This window comes from Anolis carolinensis, chromosome X, assembly GCF_035594765.1.
Source record: "Anolis carolinensis isolate JA03-04 chromosome X, rAnoCar3.1.pri, whole genome shotgun sequence".
NCBI lineage: Eukaryota > Metazoa > Chordata > Lepidosauria > Squamata > Dactyloidae > Anolis > Anolis carolinensis.
This window is the reverse complement of record NC_085847.1, coordinates 1,183,165-1,200,000: the sequence shown is the minus strand read 5'-3', so window position 1 is coordinate 1,200,000 and position 16,836 is coordinate 1,183,165. Positions and strand designations below refer to the sequence as shown.

At 37.4% G+C, this 16,836-nt stretch overlaps 1 protein-coding gene across 3 annotated transcripts in view; it reads right to left on the bottom strand.

Annotated features, from left to right (window-relative positions):
• The window catches only part of kntc1 (kinetochore associated 1), an 84,933-nt gene that overhangs the window by 41,531 nt on the left and 26,566 nt on the right, over nucleotides 1-16,836 (bottom strand). For 2 of the 3 annotated variants that reach the window (XM_062958636.1, XM_062958635.1), the window contains exons 17-34: nucleotides 16,602-16,727; nucleotides 16,413-16,502; nucleotides 14,672-14,737; nucleotides 14,459-14,520; nucleotides 12,603-12,714; nucleotides 12,121-12,264; nucleotides 10,409-10,465; nucleotides 10,214-10,315; nucleotides 10,030-10,074; nucleotides 8,564-8,665; nucleotides 8,291-8,434; nucleotides 5,581-5,679; nucleotides 5,364-5,467; nucleotides 3,777-3,882; nucleotides 3,513-3,647; nucleotides 1,627-1,749; nucleotides 694-763; nucleotides 525-592 (exon numbers count right to left, since the gene is read on the bottom strand). In XM_062958636.1, the coding sequence (XP_062814706.1) occupies nucleotides 525-592; nucleotides 694-763; nucleotides 1,627-1,749; nucleotides 3,513-3,647; nucleotides 3,777-3,882; nucleotides 5,364-5,467; nucleotides 5,581-5,679; nucleotides 8,291-8,434; nucleotides 8,564-8,665; nucleotides 10,030-10,074; nucleotides 10,214-10,315; nucleotides 10,409-10,465; nucleotides 12,121-12,264; nucleotides 12,603-12,714; nucleotides 14,459-14,520; nucleotides 14,672-14,737; nucleotides 16,413-16,502; nucleotides 16,602-16,727 (1,755 nt within the window). The remainder of the gene's footprint in view (nucleotides 1-524; nucleotides 593-693; nucleotides 764-1,626; nucleotides 1,750-3,512; nucleotides 3,648-3,776; nucleotides 3,883-5,363; nucleotides 5,468-5,580; nucleotides 5,680-8,290; nucleotides 8,435-8,563; nucleotides 8,666-10,029; nucleotides 10,075-10,213; nucleotides 10,316-10,408; nucleotides 10,466-12,120; nucleotides 12,265-12,602; nucleotides 12,715-14,458; nucleotides 14,521-14,671; nucleotides 14,738-16,412; nucleotides 16,503-16,601; nucleotides 16,728-16,836) is intronic. The other variant, XM_008119868.3, reaches the window with a different exon arrangement.

The window sequence follows — 16,836 nt, the reverse complement described above, 5'->3', positions numbered from 1 at the left end:
GATACGAAATCCAGCATGTCTATCTTGTTTGCTGTGTCATACAATGTCGTTGTGTCAATAATAATAATAATAATAATAATATCCCACTTTCGATGTGAAAATTTTATTACTTACTAACCTATATTCTTATTCTAACCTTAAATACAAAATTTTCAATAAAAATATTTCAAAAAATAATAATAATATAACTTTATTCTTGTATCCTGCCCCATCTCCCCAGGGGGACTCGGGGCGGCTTACATGGGGACCAAGCCCAACAATATACAATAAAATACAACAACATAAAATACATTCGGATTACAACAAATTAATACATCCGAACGATAAAATCACAACATCACACAGTAAAAGCGTGGCCAGTAGCCAAGGGCGACATAATGGCACTTCAATCTTGGGGCAGTGGAATAAAATTATAGTTGTGCAATACATTAGGAGTACTAATAACATAGGTTAGTGATAAAGTGCAGAGGCACACTGGACCAATAAATCCCTTTATATGTTTTTGAACGCGACACAAACCTTACCTGCAAGGCTTTAAGGGTTTTCAAGCATTTTAAGTGAGCTTCGTACTCTTCTGTCTTCTCAAGATTTCCTATCGTCCAAAAGAGGAGGAGGGAAAGAAGAGTGGTTATTGAACAGCTTACGGCAATGAAGCAAAAGAGTAACGGGAAAAAAAAAACACACAAGGTTTACCTTTCTGGTGACAAAGCAGGAACTTGAGGACGTCCACGAGGGTATTTTTTAAATATAGCTGCCTATTCCGCTAGAAAAGAGGAAGAGATAGGAAGAGAAAGAATGAGAAAAAATGTTAACGACAATACTCATATCAAGAGTAATGTTTTATTCCACGGCCAGAAGAGAAAGAGAGTTTAATCTATGCTGACAATCGTGCCATCACTGCCCAAGAAGGGAGCTTTGAAATGGTTGAACAGAAGATATCTGAAGCTTTAGGTGCTCTTACTGGCTATTACAGGGGAAACCAGCTGATTCCTAATCCATGTGCTTTTCACCTTAAGAACAGACAAGCATCTCGAGCTCTGAGGATGACCTGGGAAGGAATCCCATGGGCGCATTGCAGCACAAGAAACAGGTTTCTAAGATCTACAGAGATACTCGCAGAAAGACCTCAGCAAGCCAGAGTCCAAAAGTGGCAGTCTAAAATCCAGAACCTCAATCAGTGGCTGATAATGGATGAGAGACTCTCTCCTGGGCACACAGAAGACTGGGAGACTTGGAAAGCACTGAACAAACTGCGCTCTAGCACCACAAGATGCAGAGCCAATCTTAAGAAATGGGGCCACAAATGCGAGTGTGTAGACGAGCAAACCACAGACCAGTTACCACAATGGAATCTGAGCCCTGCCATATCCACAATGGAGGACCTTTTCACAGCCACACCAGAGGCACTTCAAGTGGCCAGATTCTGGTCAAAGGACATTTAGTATCATGCCAAATGTTTAACTTTGTTTTTTGAAATACATTGTAACTGTACCTCAATTCGCTTCTGACACGATACAATAAATAAAATGTTTCACTTTCAAAACTGAGAATCAAAACAAGGAGGAGGGATACTACACTGTTGCTACTTGTTTCAGAATGAAACACAATGGGTTTGATAGTTGTTACCTCTTCTTCACTGTCAAACATTTCTGCCTCCAGTTCCAGTTTTCCCCATGTCACCGTCCTTTCCGCAATCTCCACGGCTTCGGAGGGAGGAAGAGACTTCAGTAAGTCAATAACATCGTCACCCTGCAAGACATGGAAAGCAGTGTCACTCTGAATAGAGCCCATAATTTTTGGAATAAAGCCCCTGCATCCCATGCTAAAATGGGTGCCGGAGAGAGGTTTGGCTTTGCTTTGAACGACAAATAATATTATCTATCTATCTATATCCAGAATAAAAGTGAAAACCCATATGTGTGTATGTGGTACGGGTGTCTGCTCACACAGACAAGTCACTCCCTTCCACTGACATTTCGGTTACAGTGAGCTCCATGAACATGTAATTTTATTAGTATCTATTTTTATTTCTGAAATTTTCTGCTCTCGGTTTATACTTGAAAATTGGGTACCTCAGCTTATATTTGGGTCGGCTTATACTCAAGTATATACGGTAACAACTATTTCATGGGAAAATGCTTTTATAAGATTAATGGGTGTATGTATGTATGTATGTATGTATGTATGTATGTATGTATATATATATATATATATATATATATATATATATATATATATATTCTTCTTCCTGACTTGCAAGGGCTTATTTTCCTTTTCAAAACATTGTCTTGATCAAGAGCGAGGGAGGCTTTGGAAAATAAAACACACAGATAAGGGAGGGTAAGAGAGAAATATATCATATATTGCAAGCAATAGTATCTATTTTTAGTATAGTATCAATGTTTTCCCAGTTTTTTATGGTAAAATTGGGTGCCTCAGCTTATATTTGGGTCGGCTTATATTCGAGTATATACGATAACAAATATTTCATGGGGAAATGCTTTTATAAGATTAATGGGTATATGTGTGTGTGTGTGTGTGTGTGTGTGTGTATATATATTATTCTTCCTGACTTGCAAGGGCTTATTTTCCTTTTCAAAACATTCCCTTGGTTAAGAGAGAGGGAGGCTTTGGAAAATAAGACACACTGATAAGGGAGGGTAAGATGAGAGAGAAATATATCATATATTGCAAGCAATAGTATCTATTTTTATTTCTGATATTTGCCACTCTCGGCTTATACTTATTGATTCAAGTATAAGCCGTTTTCCCAGTTTTTTATGGTAAAATTGGGTGCCTCAGCTTATATTTGGGTCAGCTTATACTCGAGTCTATACGGTAACAACTATTTCATGGGAAAATGCTTTTATAAAATTAATGGGTATGTATATGTATATGTGTATGTGTGTGTATGTATGTATGTATGTATATATATATATATATATATATATATATTTTCTTCCTGACTTACAAGGGTTTATTTTCCTTTTCAAAACATTCCCTTGGTTAAGAGCGAGGTAGGCTTTGGCAAATAAAACACACTGATAAGGGAGGGTAAGAGAGAAATATATCATATATTGCAAGCAATAGAATCTATTTTTTCCTGAAATTTGCAGCTCTGGGCTTATACTTGAGTCAATGTTTTCCCAGTTTTTTATGGTAAAATTAGGTGCCTCGGCTTATATTTGGGTCAGCTTATACTCGAGTATATACGGTAACAACTATTTCATGGGGAAATGCTTTTATAAGATTAATGGGTATATGTGTATGTATGTATGTATGTATGTATGTATATATATATATATATATATATATATATATATATATTCTTCTACCTGACTTGCAAGAGTTTATTTTCCTTTTCAAAACATTCCCTTGGTTAAGAGAGAGGGAGGCTTTGGAAAATAAAACACACTGATAAGAGAGGGTAAGAGAGAAATATATCATATATTGCAAGAGTGGCCAATACTACTGAAGGCACAACCTTTCGATATTTCATCTGTAATGCACACCTTTTCTTTGTCGATGAGGTCAATAATCCTCCAAAGATAGACTTCTGAGGTGGTCAGCATGTAAGCGTTTGCAATTTTCAAAACATCCTCCAAACACGACGGACTATCTTGCTTCAGGATGTACTTTACTAGCATCTGGAAAACAGGACGGTGACTTAGATGAACACAATCAACATACAAGATAATTTGCCACCTGATATTTACAATCAGCAGAAATTAATAGGATTTTCTTTTTGTCACATAAAGGTCAATCGGGTCACTCACCCATATCATCTGCTTGTCATTTAAGAGATTGGTGTCTCGGATGCCATAGCTCCGCAAAAGTGTCTTCATTTCCATCAGTTGGTAGCCTTCCTGCACCAGCTTCACTCTGCAATACAGATGAATGGTTCAAGCAATACTTTTGGAAGTCATGCTGGTTGGGAGATTTGGGGAACTAGAGTCCAAGGAGTAATGTTTCTCAATTTTTGGTCTTCCAACTTCCAATTTAAATACAATATTTATTTATTTATGTATTTACTACATTTTGGACCTTTCATAGGCTCACTGATGATTGATTAGGATTGTTTTTATAATATTATGTTGTTTTAAACTACTGTTTGATTATTCTGTTTTATGTAATGATGTACGTGTTTCAAATTGATTATTTTATGATATTGATATAGGTTATGATATTGATTGGGCTCGTCCCCATGTAAGCCGCTCTGAGTCTCCTCGGGAAGATGGAGGCAGGATACTAAAATAAAGTTGTTAGTATTATTATTATTGTATATACTCAGGTATAAGCCGAGTTTTTCAGCCCTTTTTAGGACTGAAAAAGCCCCCCTCGGCTTATACTCAGGTGAGGGTCCTGGTTGGCTTATACTTGAGTATATATGGTACATTTATTATTTTTCTTTATTATTATTGGTATTACATTTATTATTTTACTCTATGGTTATTGTTACTATTACATTTATTTAACTCTATTTCTATTATTAATACATTTATTATTTCACTCCAAAATTATTAGTGTTATTACATTTATTATTTTAGTCTATTATTACATTTATTATTTTACTCTATGATTATTGTTACTATTACATTTATTTTACTCTATATCTATTATTATTAATACATTTATTATTTCACTCCAATATTATTAGTGTTATTGCATTTATTATTTGACTCTATTATTATTGTTACTATTACAATTATTTTGCTCTATTTTTATTATTATTAATACATTTATTATTTTACTCCAATATTATTATGGTTATTACATTTATTATTTTACTCTATTATTACATTTATTATTTTACTCTATGATTATTGTTACTATTACATTTATTTTACTCTATTATTAATAATAATACATTTATTATTTCACTCCAATATTATTGTTATTACATTTATTATTTTACTCTATTATTATTATTATTATTATTAAAGGGATACATGAGGGCATTTACATTGAAGAAGGTGAGAAGAATGATTTAATCAGAGTTGTCTTAAATTAGAGTTTTATGCAAATATTCAAAAACATTTAACCTACCGATGCCGCGATTAATGTAATTTTATTGGTATCTATTTTTATTTCAGAAATTTACCACTCTCGGCTTATACTGGAGTCAATGTTTTCCCTGTTTTCTTGTGGTGAAATTAGGTCGGCTTATACTCGAGTATATACGGTATATTTATTTTGCGCAAGTTGTCATTTAAATACAGATCTAGACACATTTCATTATTTCTGAATGTATATTTTCTGATTGTATATTAGACAGTTTGTGCCAAATAATTAATAAAAATAATTTCAAAAAAAATCCCTGGAGTCACCCAGTACAACTTAGGAACATGTCTCTGTCCTCTTACTTGGCATGATCCATGTGCAGGTATTTCTCCACCAGCAGTTTCATCCCGGAGCTCCAAGGAATCACGGCGCCATGCATGATGGCAAGCACGCCGTCAAAGATCAGCTACAAAGGAGAAGAAAAAAATGTGGCGCTAGCAAGGCTTCCGCTATTGTCGCAGATATTTCTCCTCTGGACTTTGAAGGGGATATTTGGAGGATGGAGTCCATCATACTCACGTCGATGTCCGACATGCAGCCCAAGACTGCGATGGCCTTTGCTTCCCACATCGTGTCAAAGAGAGAGGCTGACCATTTAGAGTAGCGCTGTAGCAGGTCCTAAACAGTGTTTTCAAATAAATGAATAGAAAGATTCCATAAATGAAAGTCAATCTTGAAACCGAGAACAAGAGCTTTTCTTCGGCTTTGCGATTGTCTATTATTGCATTAGTCATGTTGTACCTCGAGCGGCAAGGGGGGCGGGTAATAAAATCATCACCATCTCGCACTCAAACTTAAGATAAGACTGTCCAACTCTGATCAAATCATTATTCTCATCTTCTTCCATGTAAATGTGCTTATGTAGCCTTTTAATAATAATAGAGTAATATAATACATGTAATAATAATAAATACAGGAAAATAATACAAGTAATAAATAGAGTAAAATAATAAATGCAATAATAATAATAAGATCAGAGTGAAATAATAAATGTATTAATAATAATAATAAAAATAGAGTAAAATAAATGTAATCGTAGCAACAATAATAGAGAAAAATAATAAATGTAATAATACCAATAATAATAGAGAAAAATAATAAATGTATTGTTGTTGTATGTATTTCGGGCTGTGTGGCCATGTTCCAGAAGTATTCTCTCCTGACGTTTCGCCCACATCTATGGCAGGCATTCTCAGAGGTTGTGAGGTGTGGTGTGAGAATGCCTGCCATAGATGTGGGCGAAACGTCAAGAGAGAATACTTCTGGAACATGGCCACACAGCCCGAAAGACATACAACAACCCTGTGATCCCGGCCATGAAAGCCTTCGACAACACAATAAATGTATTAATAATAATAAAAATAGAATAAAATAAATGTAATAGTAGCAACAATAATAGAGAAAAATAAGAAATGTACCATATATTCTCGAATACAAGCTGACCCAAATACAGTAGTCTCACTTATCCAACATAAACGGGCCGGCAGAATGTTGGATAAGCGAATATGTTGGATAATAAGAAGGGATTAAGGAAAAGCCTATTAAACATCAAATTAGCTTATGAATTTACAAATTAAGCACCAAAACATCATGTTATACAACAAATTTGGCAGAAAAAGTAGTTCAATACGCAGTAATGCTATGTAGTAATTACTGTATTTACAAATTTAGCACCAAAATATCACGATGTATTGAAAACATTGACTACAAAAATTCGTTGGATAATCCAGAACGTTGGATAAGCGAGTGTTGGATAACTGAGACTCTACTGTATACTCGAGTATAAGCCAACCCGAATATAAGCCGAGGCATCTAATTTTACCACACAAAAAAACTGCGAAAACATTGACTCCAGTATAAGCCGAGATACCAATAAAATTGCATTAATTGAGGCATCGGTAGTTTAAATGTTTCTGACTCTTTACATCAAACTGTAAGTTAAGATATGACTGTTCAACTCTGATTAAATCATTATTTTCATCTTCTTCAATGTCAATGTGCTTATGTATCCTTTTAATAATAATAGAGTGAAATAATAAATGTAATAATAATAATAAACGTAGTAAAATAATAATAAAAATGGAGTAAAATAAATGTATAAGTAACAACAATAAGAGTAAAATAATAAATGTAATAATAATAATTAATAGGGTAAAATAATAAATGTAACAATACCAATAATAGAGAAAAATAATAAATATACCACATATACTTGAGTATAAGCCAACCTAAATATAAGCCCACCAGGACCTTCACCTGAGTATAAGCCGAGGAGGTTTTTTTTTCAGTCCTAAAAAAGGGCTGAAAAACTAGGCTTATACTCGAGTATATACAGTATATAATAATATATAATAATAACATATGATTGCTAACACGCCCTCTTTCCCCAGAGGGACTCAGGGAGGCTTACAAAAGACAAAAACAGAAATGTCAACCATACACTGACATCAACAATAAATATAAAACACACACATATTACAGGGTGTTGGCAAAGATAGAAATTATAATGATAAATACACACAAATGTCTATACTAGACAATGTCGAAGAGATAAACAAACACTATAAAGGTTCAAAACATAAAAAGAGTCTGGAAGATACTACTGTGGATTATAACAGTTAACTGTACTTATTATTTTCATTATTGTTGTTAACTCTCAGGTAATATTGTATGTATATGGTGCTCTGAATTACATAGTGCAACTTATGTTTTGAAACTTTATAGTATTCGCTTATCCTTTTTACATAGAAGGAAGATAGCTCTATACTCAGAAAGGCCTGACTATTTCTGTGGCCTTTGCAAGTTGCTCTAATATACACATCTCTTTTTATGTTTTGAACCTTTATAGTGTTTGTTTATCTCTTCGACAAAGATAGAAATTAATCAGGCATCACAGATGGTAACATGAATGGATCCAGATAATCAGTTCTATCCAAGAAACTTTGGAGCTGGAAAGCAACCACCTTCTCTAGAACTTCCCACTGAAGCATCCATTTGGGAGGCAGAAAGAGGAAGAAATTTATTATCCGCCTCTCTTTGTGGTTTAAGGAAGGGTGCAACGGATAAGACTATTAAAGTCTACATAACAAGATACACTTTGTTAGAATGCAGTTTTAAATTCACCAATAAAATGCAAGTTAAAATTCACAAGACATGATGACAACTGATTTAGTTAGATATTTCAAGACACAGTAAAGTTTGGCTTTGACTTGAGAAGGGGGAAAGGTACCTTTATGTACTGCAAGAGGATTTCGTCTTTTTGTAGGTGATGATGACAGATGTACGGTCCAATGTATTTCTCTAACGTGACTGGGATGAGTTCTGCTGCCGGAACTTTATCAAACATACGAAATACTATTGTATTTGCATCCCCCTAGGAGGCAGAAAACAAACAAAAAGCAATGGAAGAATGGTTGTTGCAAAAGGTAAGTCCACACAGCTTTTCCCATTCATGGAAGCCAGCATAGAGTTGGTAGTGCTTTCACACTGTGATTTCCCTCACCTTTTCAAAGTCGGAGAGGGCCAGCCGACAATTGTACTTCCGGTAGAGGTCCAGCAAGCCCTGCAGAGCAGCAACCAAGTCGGACAGGCTCTTGATCTCATCCTGTAATACAAACCAAGGAGGGCGTTTTCTTGAGCCAACAGTCTCATTCTGCACTTCGTGAACCAAGGAAAGCAAAGAGGGGAACAGGAGGGGAAGGCGAACTTCAAAGTCTGGGGATACTATAGACTTGTAACATTTCACACTCATGAAATGCGGGAAATACTAGAAATGGACAAGACATATTTTTTAGAATGGAAGCCCTTTGATCACTACATATTTGAGGGAAAGGGGAAGATTTTATGTACAGGTTTGGAACAACAACAACAACAACAGATAAAAAATCAGTACAAGAAAACCGCACTACAAACTAGAGCTGACAGCTGGCACAACAAAACATTGTATGGAAAGTTCCCTGACAAAATTGAAGGAAAAGCTGATAAGGAGAAGACCTGGCTCTGGCTCACAAATGGGACCCTGAAGAAGGAGACAGAAGGCCTGATCCTTGCAGCCCAGGAGCAAGACATCAGAACAAAGGCAATTCAGGCCAAGATCAAAAAATCAGCTGATGACCCAAAATGCAGACTGTGCAAGGAAACCGACGAAACCATTGATCATATCCTCAGCTGATGTAAGAAAATTGCACAGACAGACTACAAACAGAGGCACAACTATGTAGCCCAAATGATCCATTGGAACTTATGCCTCAAGTCCCACCTTCCAGCAGCAAAGAACTGGTGGGATCACAAACCTGCAAAAGTCTTGGAAAATGAGCTTGCAAAGATACTGTGGGACTTCCGAATCCAGACTGACAAAGTTCTGGAACACAACACACCAGACACCACAGTTGTGGAAAAGAATAAGGTTTGGATCATTGATGTCGCCATCCCAGGTGACAGTCGCATTGACGAAAAACAACAGGAAAAACTCAGCCGCTCTCAGGACCTCAAGATTGAACTTCAAAGACTCTGGCAGAAACCAGTGCAGGTGGTCCCGGTGGTGTTGGGCACACTGGGTGCTGCGCCAAAAGATCTCAGCCGGCATTTGGAAACAATAGGCATTGACAAAATCACGATCTGCCAACTGCAAAAGGCCACCCTACTGGGATCTGCACGCATCATCCGAAAATACATCCCACAGTCCTAGACACTTGGGAAGTGTTCGACTTGTGATTTTGTGATATGAAATCCAGCGTATCTATCTTGTTTGCTGTGTCATACAATAAAATAATAATAATAATAATAATAATAATAATAATAATAATAATAATAATAATAATAAAACATCACACAGTCCTAAAAGCGTGGGAAGTGTTCGACTTGTGATTTTGTGATACGAAATCCAGCATATCTATCTTGTTTGCTGTGTCATACAATAAAATAATACTGTAATAATAATAATAATAATAATAATAATAAATGTATTACCCGCCTCTCCTTGTGGCTGGAAATATGAACTGATGGGACATTTATCTGTTTATGTTGAAAAAAGCAGAAGTGTTTGTGGGACATCAGGTGGAAGAAAAAATACTAAATTATAGAGAAATCAAAAAACAAGGAAGCAAGAAATCCACGTACTTTTCTATGCCCCCGAGTGTAGCAAAATCCTTACCAAAGGGACTGAGTGCCAGGAAGATGCCAATCCAACTTCCCCTTGACTTTGGCTGGTAAAAAACACTTGTGCCACTTCAAGCCCGTTTTCTGGCCAGTTGGCCTGTTTGGGGGGGAAAAGGGACACACATATGATATTTCTGGAGAGAGAAAACTAAAAGGATATATTTTTTTCAAGAAAATGGCTCTTTTGTACCTTATCAGTTAATTCAAGGTTCCGTGCGCTTTGCTCCAGCCACTTTGCGATTCGTCTCTAGAAGGGAAGCATCAAATTAGTTTATATTTGAAACAACCATGATGCTCATTCCCAAACCAAATCACGGGAGGCAGCTGTTTGTGCTGCTGAGTCAGGAAAGTGGGCTTTGAATGTAGATACAAGGCTTGTGGGTATGATGTCTGACTCAAGGTGGCTTACCAATCTGGCAAAATTCAGTGCCAATAAACAACAATACAATCAAATAAAATATAGAGCAATTAAAACAATTAGGCATAAAACAATATAGGTAAAGGTAAAGGTTTCCCCTGACGTTAAGTCCAGTCATGTCCGATTCTGGGGGTTGGTGCTCATCTCCATTTCTAAGCCGAAGAGCCGGCGTTGTCCATAGACATCTCCAAGGTCATGTGGCCACTGGCATGACTGCATGGAGCGCCGTTACCTTCCTGCCAGAGCGATACCTATTGATCTACTCACATTTGCATGTTTTCGAATTGCTAGGTTGGCAGAAGCTGGAGCTAACAGTGGGCGCTCACTCCGCTCCCGGGATTTGAACCTGCAACCTTTCGGTCTGCAAGTTCAGCAGCTCAGTGCTTTAACACACTTTGCCACCGGGGCTCCTATGAAATAATATACAAAACGTAAAACATATAAAGTGCATAAATCAATTCATCCAAAAACCTTGCGCATAATCCATGAACCAGGCCATGTCGAAGCCGCGAAAAATTTATTTGTTGAACGCTTATGCGCATAACAAATAAATGCGCCACAGCCGGGCTGTGGTGCAGGCTGGTGAGCAGCCTGCTGCAATAAATCACTCTGACCATGAGATCATGAGTTCGAGGCCAGCCCATGGCGGGGTGAGCACCCGTCAATTAAAAAATAAAAAAGAGCCCCTGCTCGTTGCTGACCTAGCAATCTGAAAGATAGTTGCATCTATCAAGTAGGAAATAAGGTACCACTTATAAAGTGGGGAGGCAAATTTAACTAATTTACACCATTGGAATGAGGAAGTGCTGTCACAGCGGATGATGAAGCAGCTGCTCCCCCCTGTGGCCAGAATCGAACATCCCCTCAGGAGAAGGTTAAATTGCCTCTGCGTCTGTCTCGGTTCTATGTGTATATGGGCATTGAATGTTTGCCTTATATGTATATAATGTGATCCGCCCTGAGTCCCCTTCGGGGTGAGAAAGAAGGGCGGAATATAAATACTGTAAATAAATAAATAACCAGGTCTTTAGCTTCTTTCTAAAGCCAAGAAGGGATGGAGCCTGCCTGATGTCACTGGGGAGGGAGTTCCACAGCCGAGGAGCCACCACCGAGAAGGCCCCGTCTCTCGTCCCCACCAGTCACGCTTGTGAGGCAGGTGGGACCGAGAGCAGGGCCTCCCCAGACGTTCTTAAGGTTCTTGTAGGCTCATAGGAGGAGATATGTTGCCCTTCAATAACATCTGGGAACCCAAACTGGGTAAAAACTAAAGGGTACTGAGCACTATGTGAAAGAAATTACAGTTGGCCCTCTCTCTATATCCACGGATTCCCCGTCCATGGATTCAACGGCCCTTTGAAGGCACCCAGAAGACAGATGTGAACATCAATTGAAATGATTTCGACACATGTACAGACTATATCTGAATACACCTTAACATGAAAAAGAGATTCTCTCACACACATTAAGCACCCACGAGATTTTACCTCTCCTTCAGGCAAAAACCGCCTCACGAAAGGAATGACCACGTCCCCAAGCCACCGGCACAGCACTTTACGGGAAACCATAGCGGAGATGGTGCTCAGCAGTTGATCCAGCATTTTCACATCCAAGCTTTTCTCAAAGTCAGCCTGGAAAGGATGTATAAGGATGGGTAACAATAGGTGCACATGCCATCCCACTGGTTTTTGTACCCTTCCTTTCTCTCTCAAGCAACGGGAAAAAAAAGGTTTGAAAAAGAAGTGTCATGGATAAGCCAAATAGTGGGGGAATCAATAGACTTCATGGGAGCTCCATTAATGATTTCTGTATTCAAAAGCGAGAATAAGGATCTGATAAATAAAATTATTGTATTATTCATGACTCAAGACTCGAAACAAATGGTACCCAAGCTAGTTCAAAATATTTCAGAAGCAAGAAGCATCACAACAGCGCTGTTCATGGAGAAGATATCACAAAAGTGTGTTACCTGGTGTCGTAGCCAGATGTACTGCGCAGAGGAGAGGTTGCCTTCTTTTAGCTGCAGAAGGACATCCCTGAAGATGTCGTCGTTGTGCAGAAACTCCAGCCAAGCCGTTCCACTAAGAGCACAAGGGTTTGGGGTTGGGAGAAATACACCCCAGACATGAAAACAAGGCACAGAAAAGTGGGGGTCGCTTTGAAAAGCATCGACAACAAGGCTGACTTCCTGGCATTGAAATCTTTAGGTGAATCTTCACTGCTAATTGGTTAACGCATATTTATGAATCAAATGAATTTCAATGAATACAAAAGCCACATATATCCATATTGTTCTTTAAATAAACTTCACTGTCTGCACATTGATACATAGCCCAGAAAGCGCACACACCTGTCTGCAGTCGAGTACCTCCTCTAATAATAATAATAATAATAATAATAATAATAATAATAATAATAATCTCAGCCGGCATTTGGAAACAATAGACATTGACAAAATTACGATCTGCCAACTGCAAAAGGCCACCCGACTGGGATCCACGCGCATCATCCGAAAATACATCACACAGTTCTAGACACTTGGGAAGTGTTTGACTTGTGGTTTTGTGATACAAAATCCAGCATATCTATCTTGTTTGCTGTGTCATACTTATAATAATAATAATAATCATCATCATCTATATATATAAAAAGGTAATGAAATTTCAGCCTAGGAGAAAACAACAAAACTACACATCCGAGAAACATTAAACTTGGCAGCACAATCCCTCACCCATGCCTCTACGTTCATACAACAAAAAGGAAAGAAAAATAAAGTCCTAATTAGAGGGAGAGGAATAATTGTTTTTATCCAATTGCTGCCAGTTAGAAGGCTAAGCTCCGCCCACTTGGTCTCCTAGCAACCCACTCAGCCCAGGGGACAGGCTCACTTAGGCCTCTTCCACACTGCCTATAAAATACAGATTAGCTGATTTTAACTGGATTATATGGCAGTGTAGACCCAAGGCCCTTCCACACAGCTATATAACCCATTTATAATGGACTTAATGTCAGGGGAAAACCTTTACCCGTTACCTTAACTAGCACCAATTCCTCAATACTTTATTTCCCATACCACCAGACTTTGCCACAGCAACGCGTGGCCGGGCACAGCTAGTAATAATAATAATAATAATAATAATAATAATACACAGGGAACTCAGGGCGGTTTCCTACATAGGTAAATATTCAGTTACCAGCACATAAACATACAACACAACCATCATCGTCATCATCATCATCATCATCATCATCTTTTAATTACTTATTAATCGCCCTCAATCCACGATGCTCTGGGAGATTTACAAGATAAAATTGTAAAGGATAAAAATACATACATACAAATATTGATAATAAAACATCAACATAATTACTATGACACAACATACTCATAGAATTAAAGCCAGTTCAATGCTGATCCACTGGGTGAAATTCAACTACAATAGAGTCTCACTTATCCAAGCCTTGCTTATCCAAGTTTCTGGATTATCCAAGCCATTTTTGTAGTCAATGCTTTCAATATATCGTGATATTTTGGTGCTAAATTCGTAAATACAGTAATTACAACATAACATTACTGCGTATTGAACTACCTTTTCTGTCAAATTTGTTGTATAACATGATGTTTTGGTGCTTAATTTGTAAAATCATAACCTAATTTGATGTTGAATAGGCTTTTGCTTAATCTCTCCTTATTATCCAAGATATTCGCTTATCCAAGCTTCTGCCGGCCCGTTTAGCTTGGATAAGTGAGACTCTACTGTAATAACAATAAGCTAGAGTTTGAAAAAGTCATCATTTATGCATTAAAAAAGGGAAAAGGCCAACCTGAATTTCTCAGACCCAAACGCACCACAAAACGTCACCAGCTTTCTTTGTGCACGCAGTACCTACAGAAGGACATAAAAGACGTAATTTACAAGACAAATCTGTAAATGTTAAATCCAGATGAAAAGTAAATCAAGGGAAAGGCTAGACCTGAACTTTCCTTCCTCAGCCAAGTCCATAATATCAAGGTCAGCATCAGTTTAGTGTAGTTACCTCTGTGTCAAGCTGTGAATCCTTAGTCAAAAGCAGGGCAGGAGTTCCATCATCTCTCTTCAAGGTCTGAAAGGATGACATGAAATGCCACTTGAATTTGAACCCAGTTACAAAGGGGAAAAAAAGGAAAGTATCAACAGATACTATGGCAAATCCATCTATACACATAATAAATATATAAATCTATATATTAAAAATGTAATGAACCAAATCACACCAAATTTGGCCACAAAAGACATAGTCATCCAAAATAAGTCTTTCAAACAAAAAATCCAAACAAAAAAAACCAAATTAGAGGACAAGGAAAAGCCGTTTTTCCCCCTGGCTGCCAGTTAGAAGGGTAAGCTCCGCCCACTTCATCTCCTAGCAACCCAGTCAGCAACAATGGAGCTCAGAGTTTCTTCGCTCAGGTCTCTTCCACACTGGCTATAAAATACAGATTATCTGATTTGAACTGGATTATATGGCAGTGTCGACTCAAGGCCCTACCACACACACGTTTATAACCCAGAATGCCAAGGCAGGATAATCCACAGTATCTGCTTTGAACTGGATTATCTGGAGTCCACACTGCCATATAATCCAGTTCAGTGTGGATTTTATACAGCTGTGTAGATGGGGCCTCATACAATCCAGTTCTAAGCAGATAATATAATACAGTAGAGTCTCACTTATCCAATCTAAACGGGCCGGCAGAAGCTTGGATAAGCGAATATCTTGGATAATAAGGAAGGAGTAAGGAAAAGCCTATTAAACATCAAATTAGGTTATGATTTTACAAATTAAGCACCAAAACATCATGTTACACAACAAATTTGGCAAAAAAAGTAGTTCAATATGCAGTAATGCTATGTTGTTATTACTGTATTTACGAATTTAGCACCAAAATATCATGATATATTGAAAACATTGACTACAAAAATGGCTTGGATAATCCAGAAGCTTGGATAAGTGAGGCTTGGATAAGTGAGACTCTACTGTCTTATAAATCTATATATATATAAGGGTAATGGAATCACGGCACCGGACAAAACAACTAAACTAAACACCCCACAACCTCAAAAACTGACAGCACAACCTCTCTCATCCATGCCTCTACGTTCATACAACAAAAAGAAAAGAAAAATAAAGTCCTAGCCACAGCAACGCATGGCCGGGCACAGCTAGTATAATATATAAAGATTACTGTGGTATAAAACAGAACAATATAATCTCTAAAATCAGGACAGTAAATAAAGAGCAACACTCTGAAAACAGGGGAAATCCAGACAAGAAACAATCAGGCCAGCTAACACCTCCCAACAAAGAATTCCCTCAGGGAGTAAGCAGCCAGGCTTTGAAGCTGCAAGGCTATTGAATACTAATCATTCTGGCTAATTGCAGCATTCATACTTGCCTCCAACAAACAAAAAAAAAAGGAACAACCACAAATATTGTATATCCACAAGCTTTAGGGAATAACACATACTAACTACCACCAATTTCTCAATACTTTTATTTCCTATACCACCACACTTTGCCACAGTAACATGTGGCTGGGCATAGCTAGTTATATTATATAATTATAATTTATTGTGTGTATAGATAGATTTGCCATAGTATCTATTTTAATAATTATGTGATCATAATGTCTATGATCTCAAAGAATACAACATAAGCGTCTTCACTACCACGTTGTGTGAAAACTATAAACACAGATGTAGTCAAACTTGTTTAAGCTCCAAATCAGACTAAAACTTACCCTGCTTTGAGCGTAGTCCAACATTTCCTGAGCAATTTCATAGGTCGGCCACGGGGTACGGATACAGCATGCCACCACAAAGCTGCTATCCTATTCAGAGGAAAGGGAAAACGGGGGAAAATGAATGTTTAATCTTCCAAATAGGTTGGTCAGACACATAAGTCAAATAAATCCAGAGTAGATGCCTACCTTTATCTTACTAAGTGTTTCTTTAGCTTGAGCCACAAGCATCAAATAGGCCGATGCTTTGACATCCCCAGAAGATTCAATAGGTAAGCCCTCCAAAAGGGAGTTCAATTTCACTTGGTAGACAAGCTGGGTTTTTAAAAGAGACACAAAGTAATTATTTCTTATCTAAAACAAAAATTTTGCTCTAGAATAGACGGGGAGGTATCAGTGTCAATATATCAATATAATAATATAT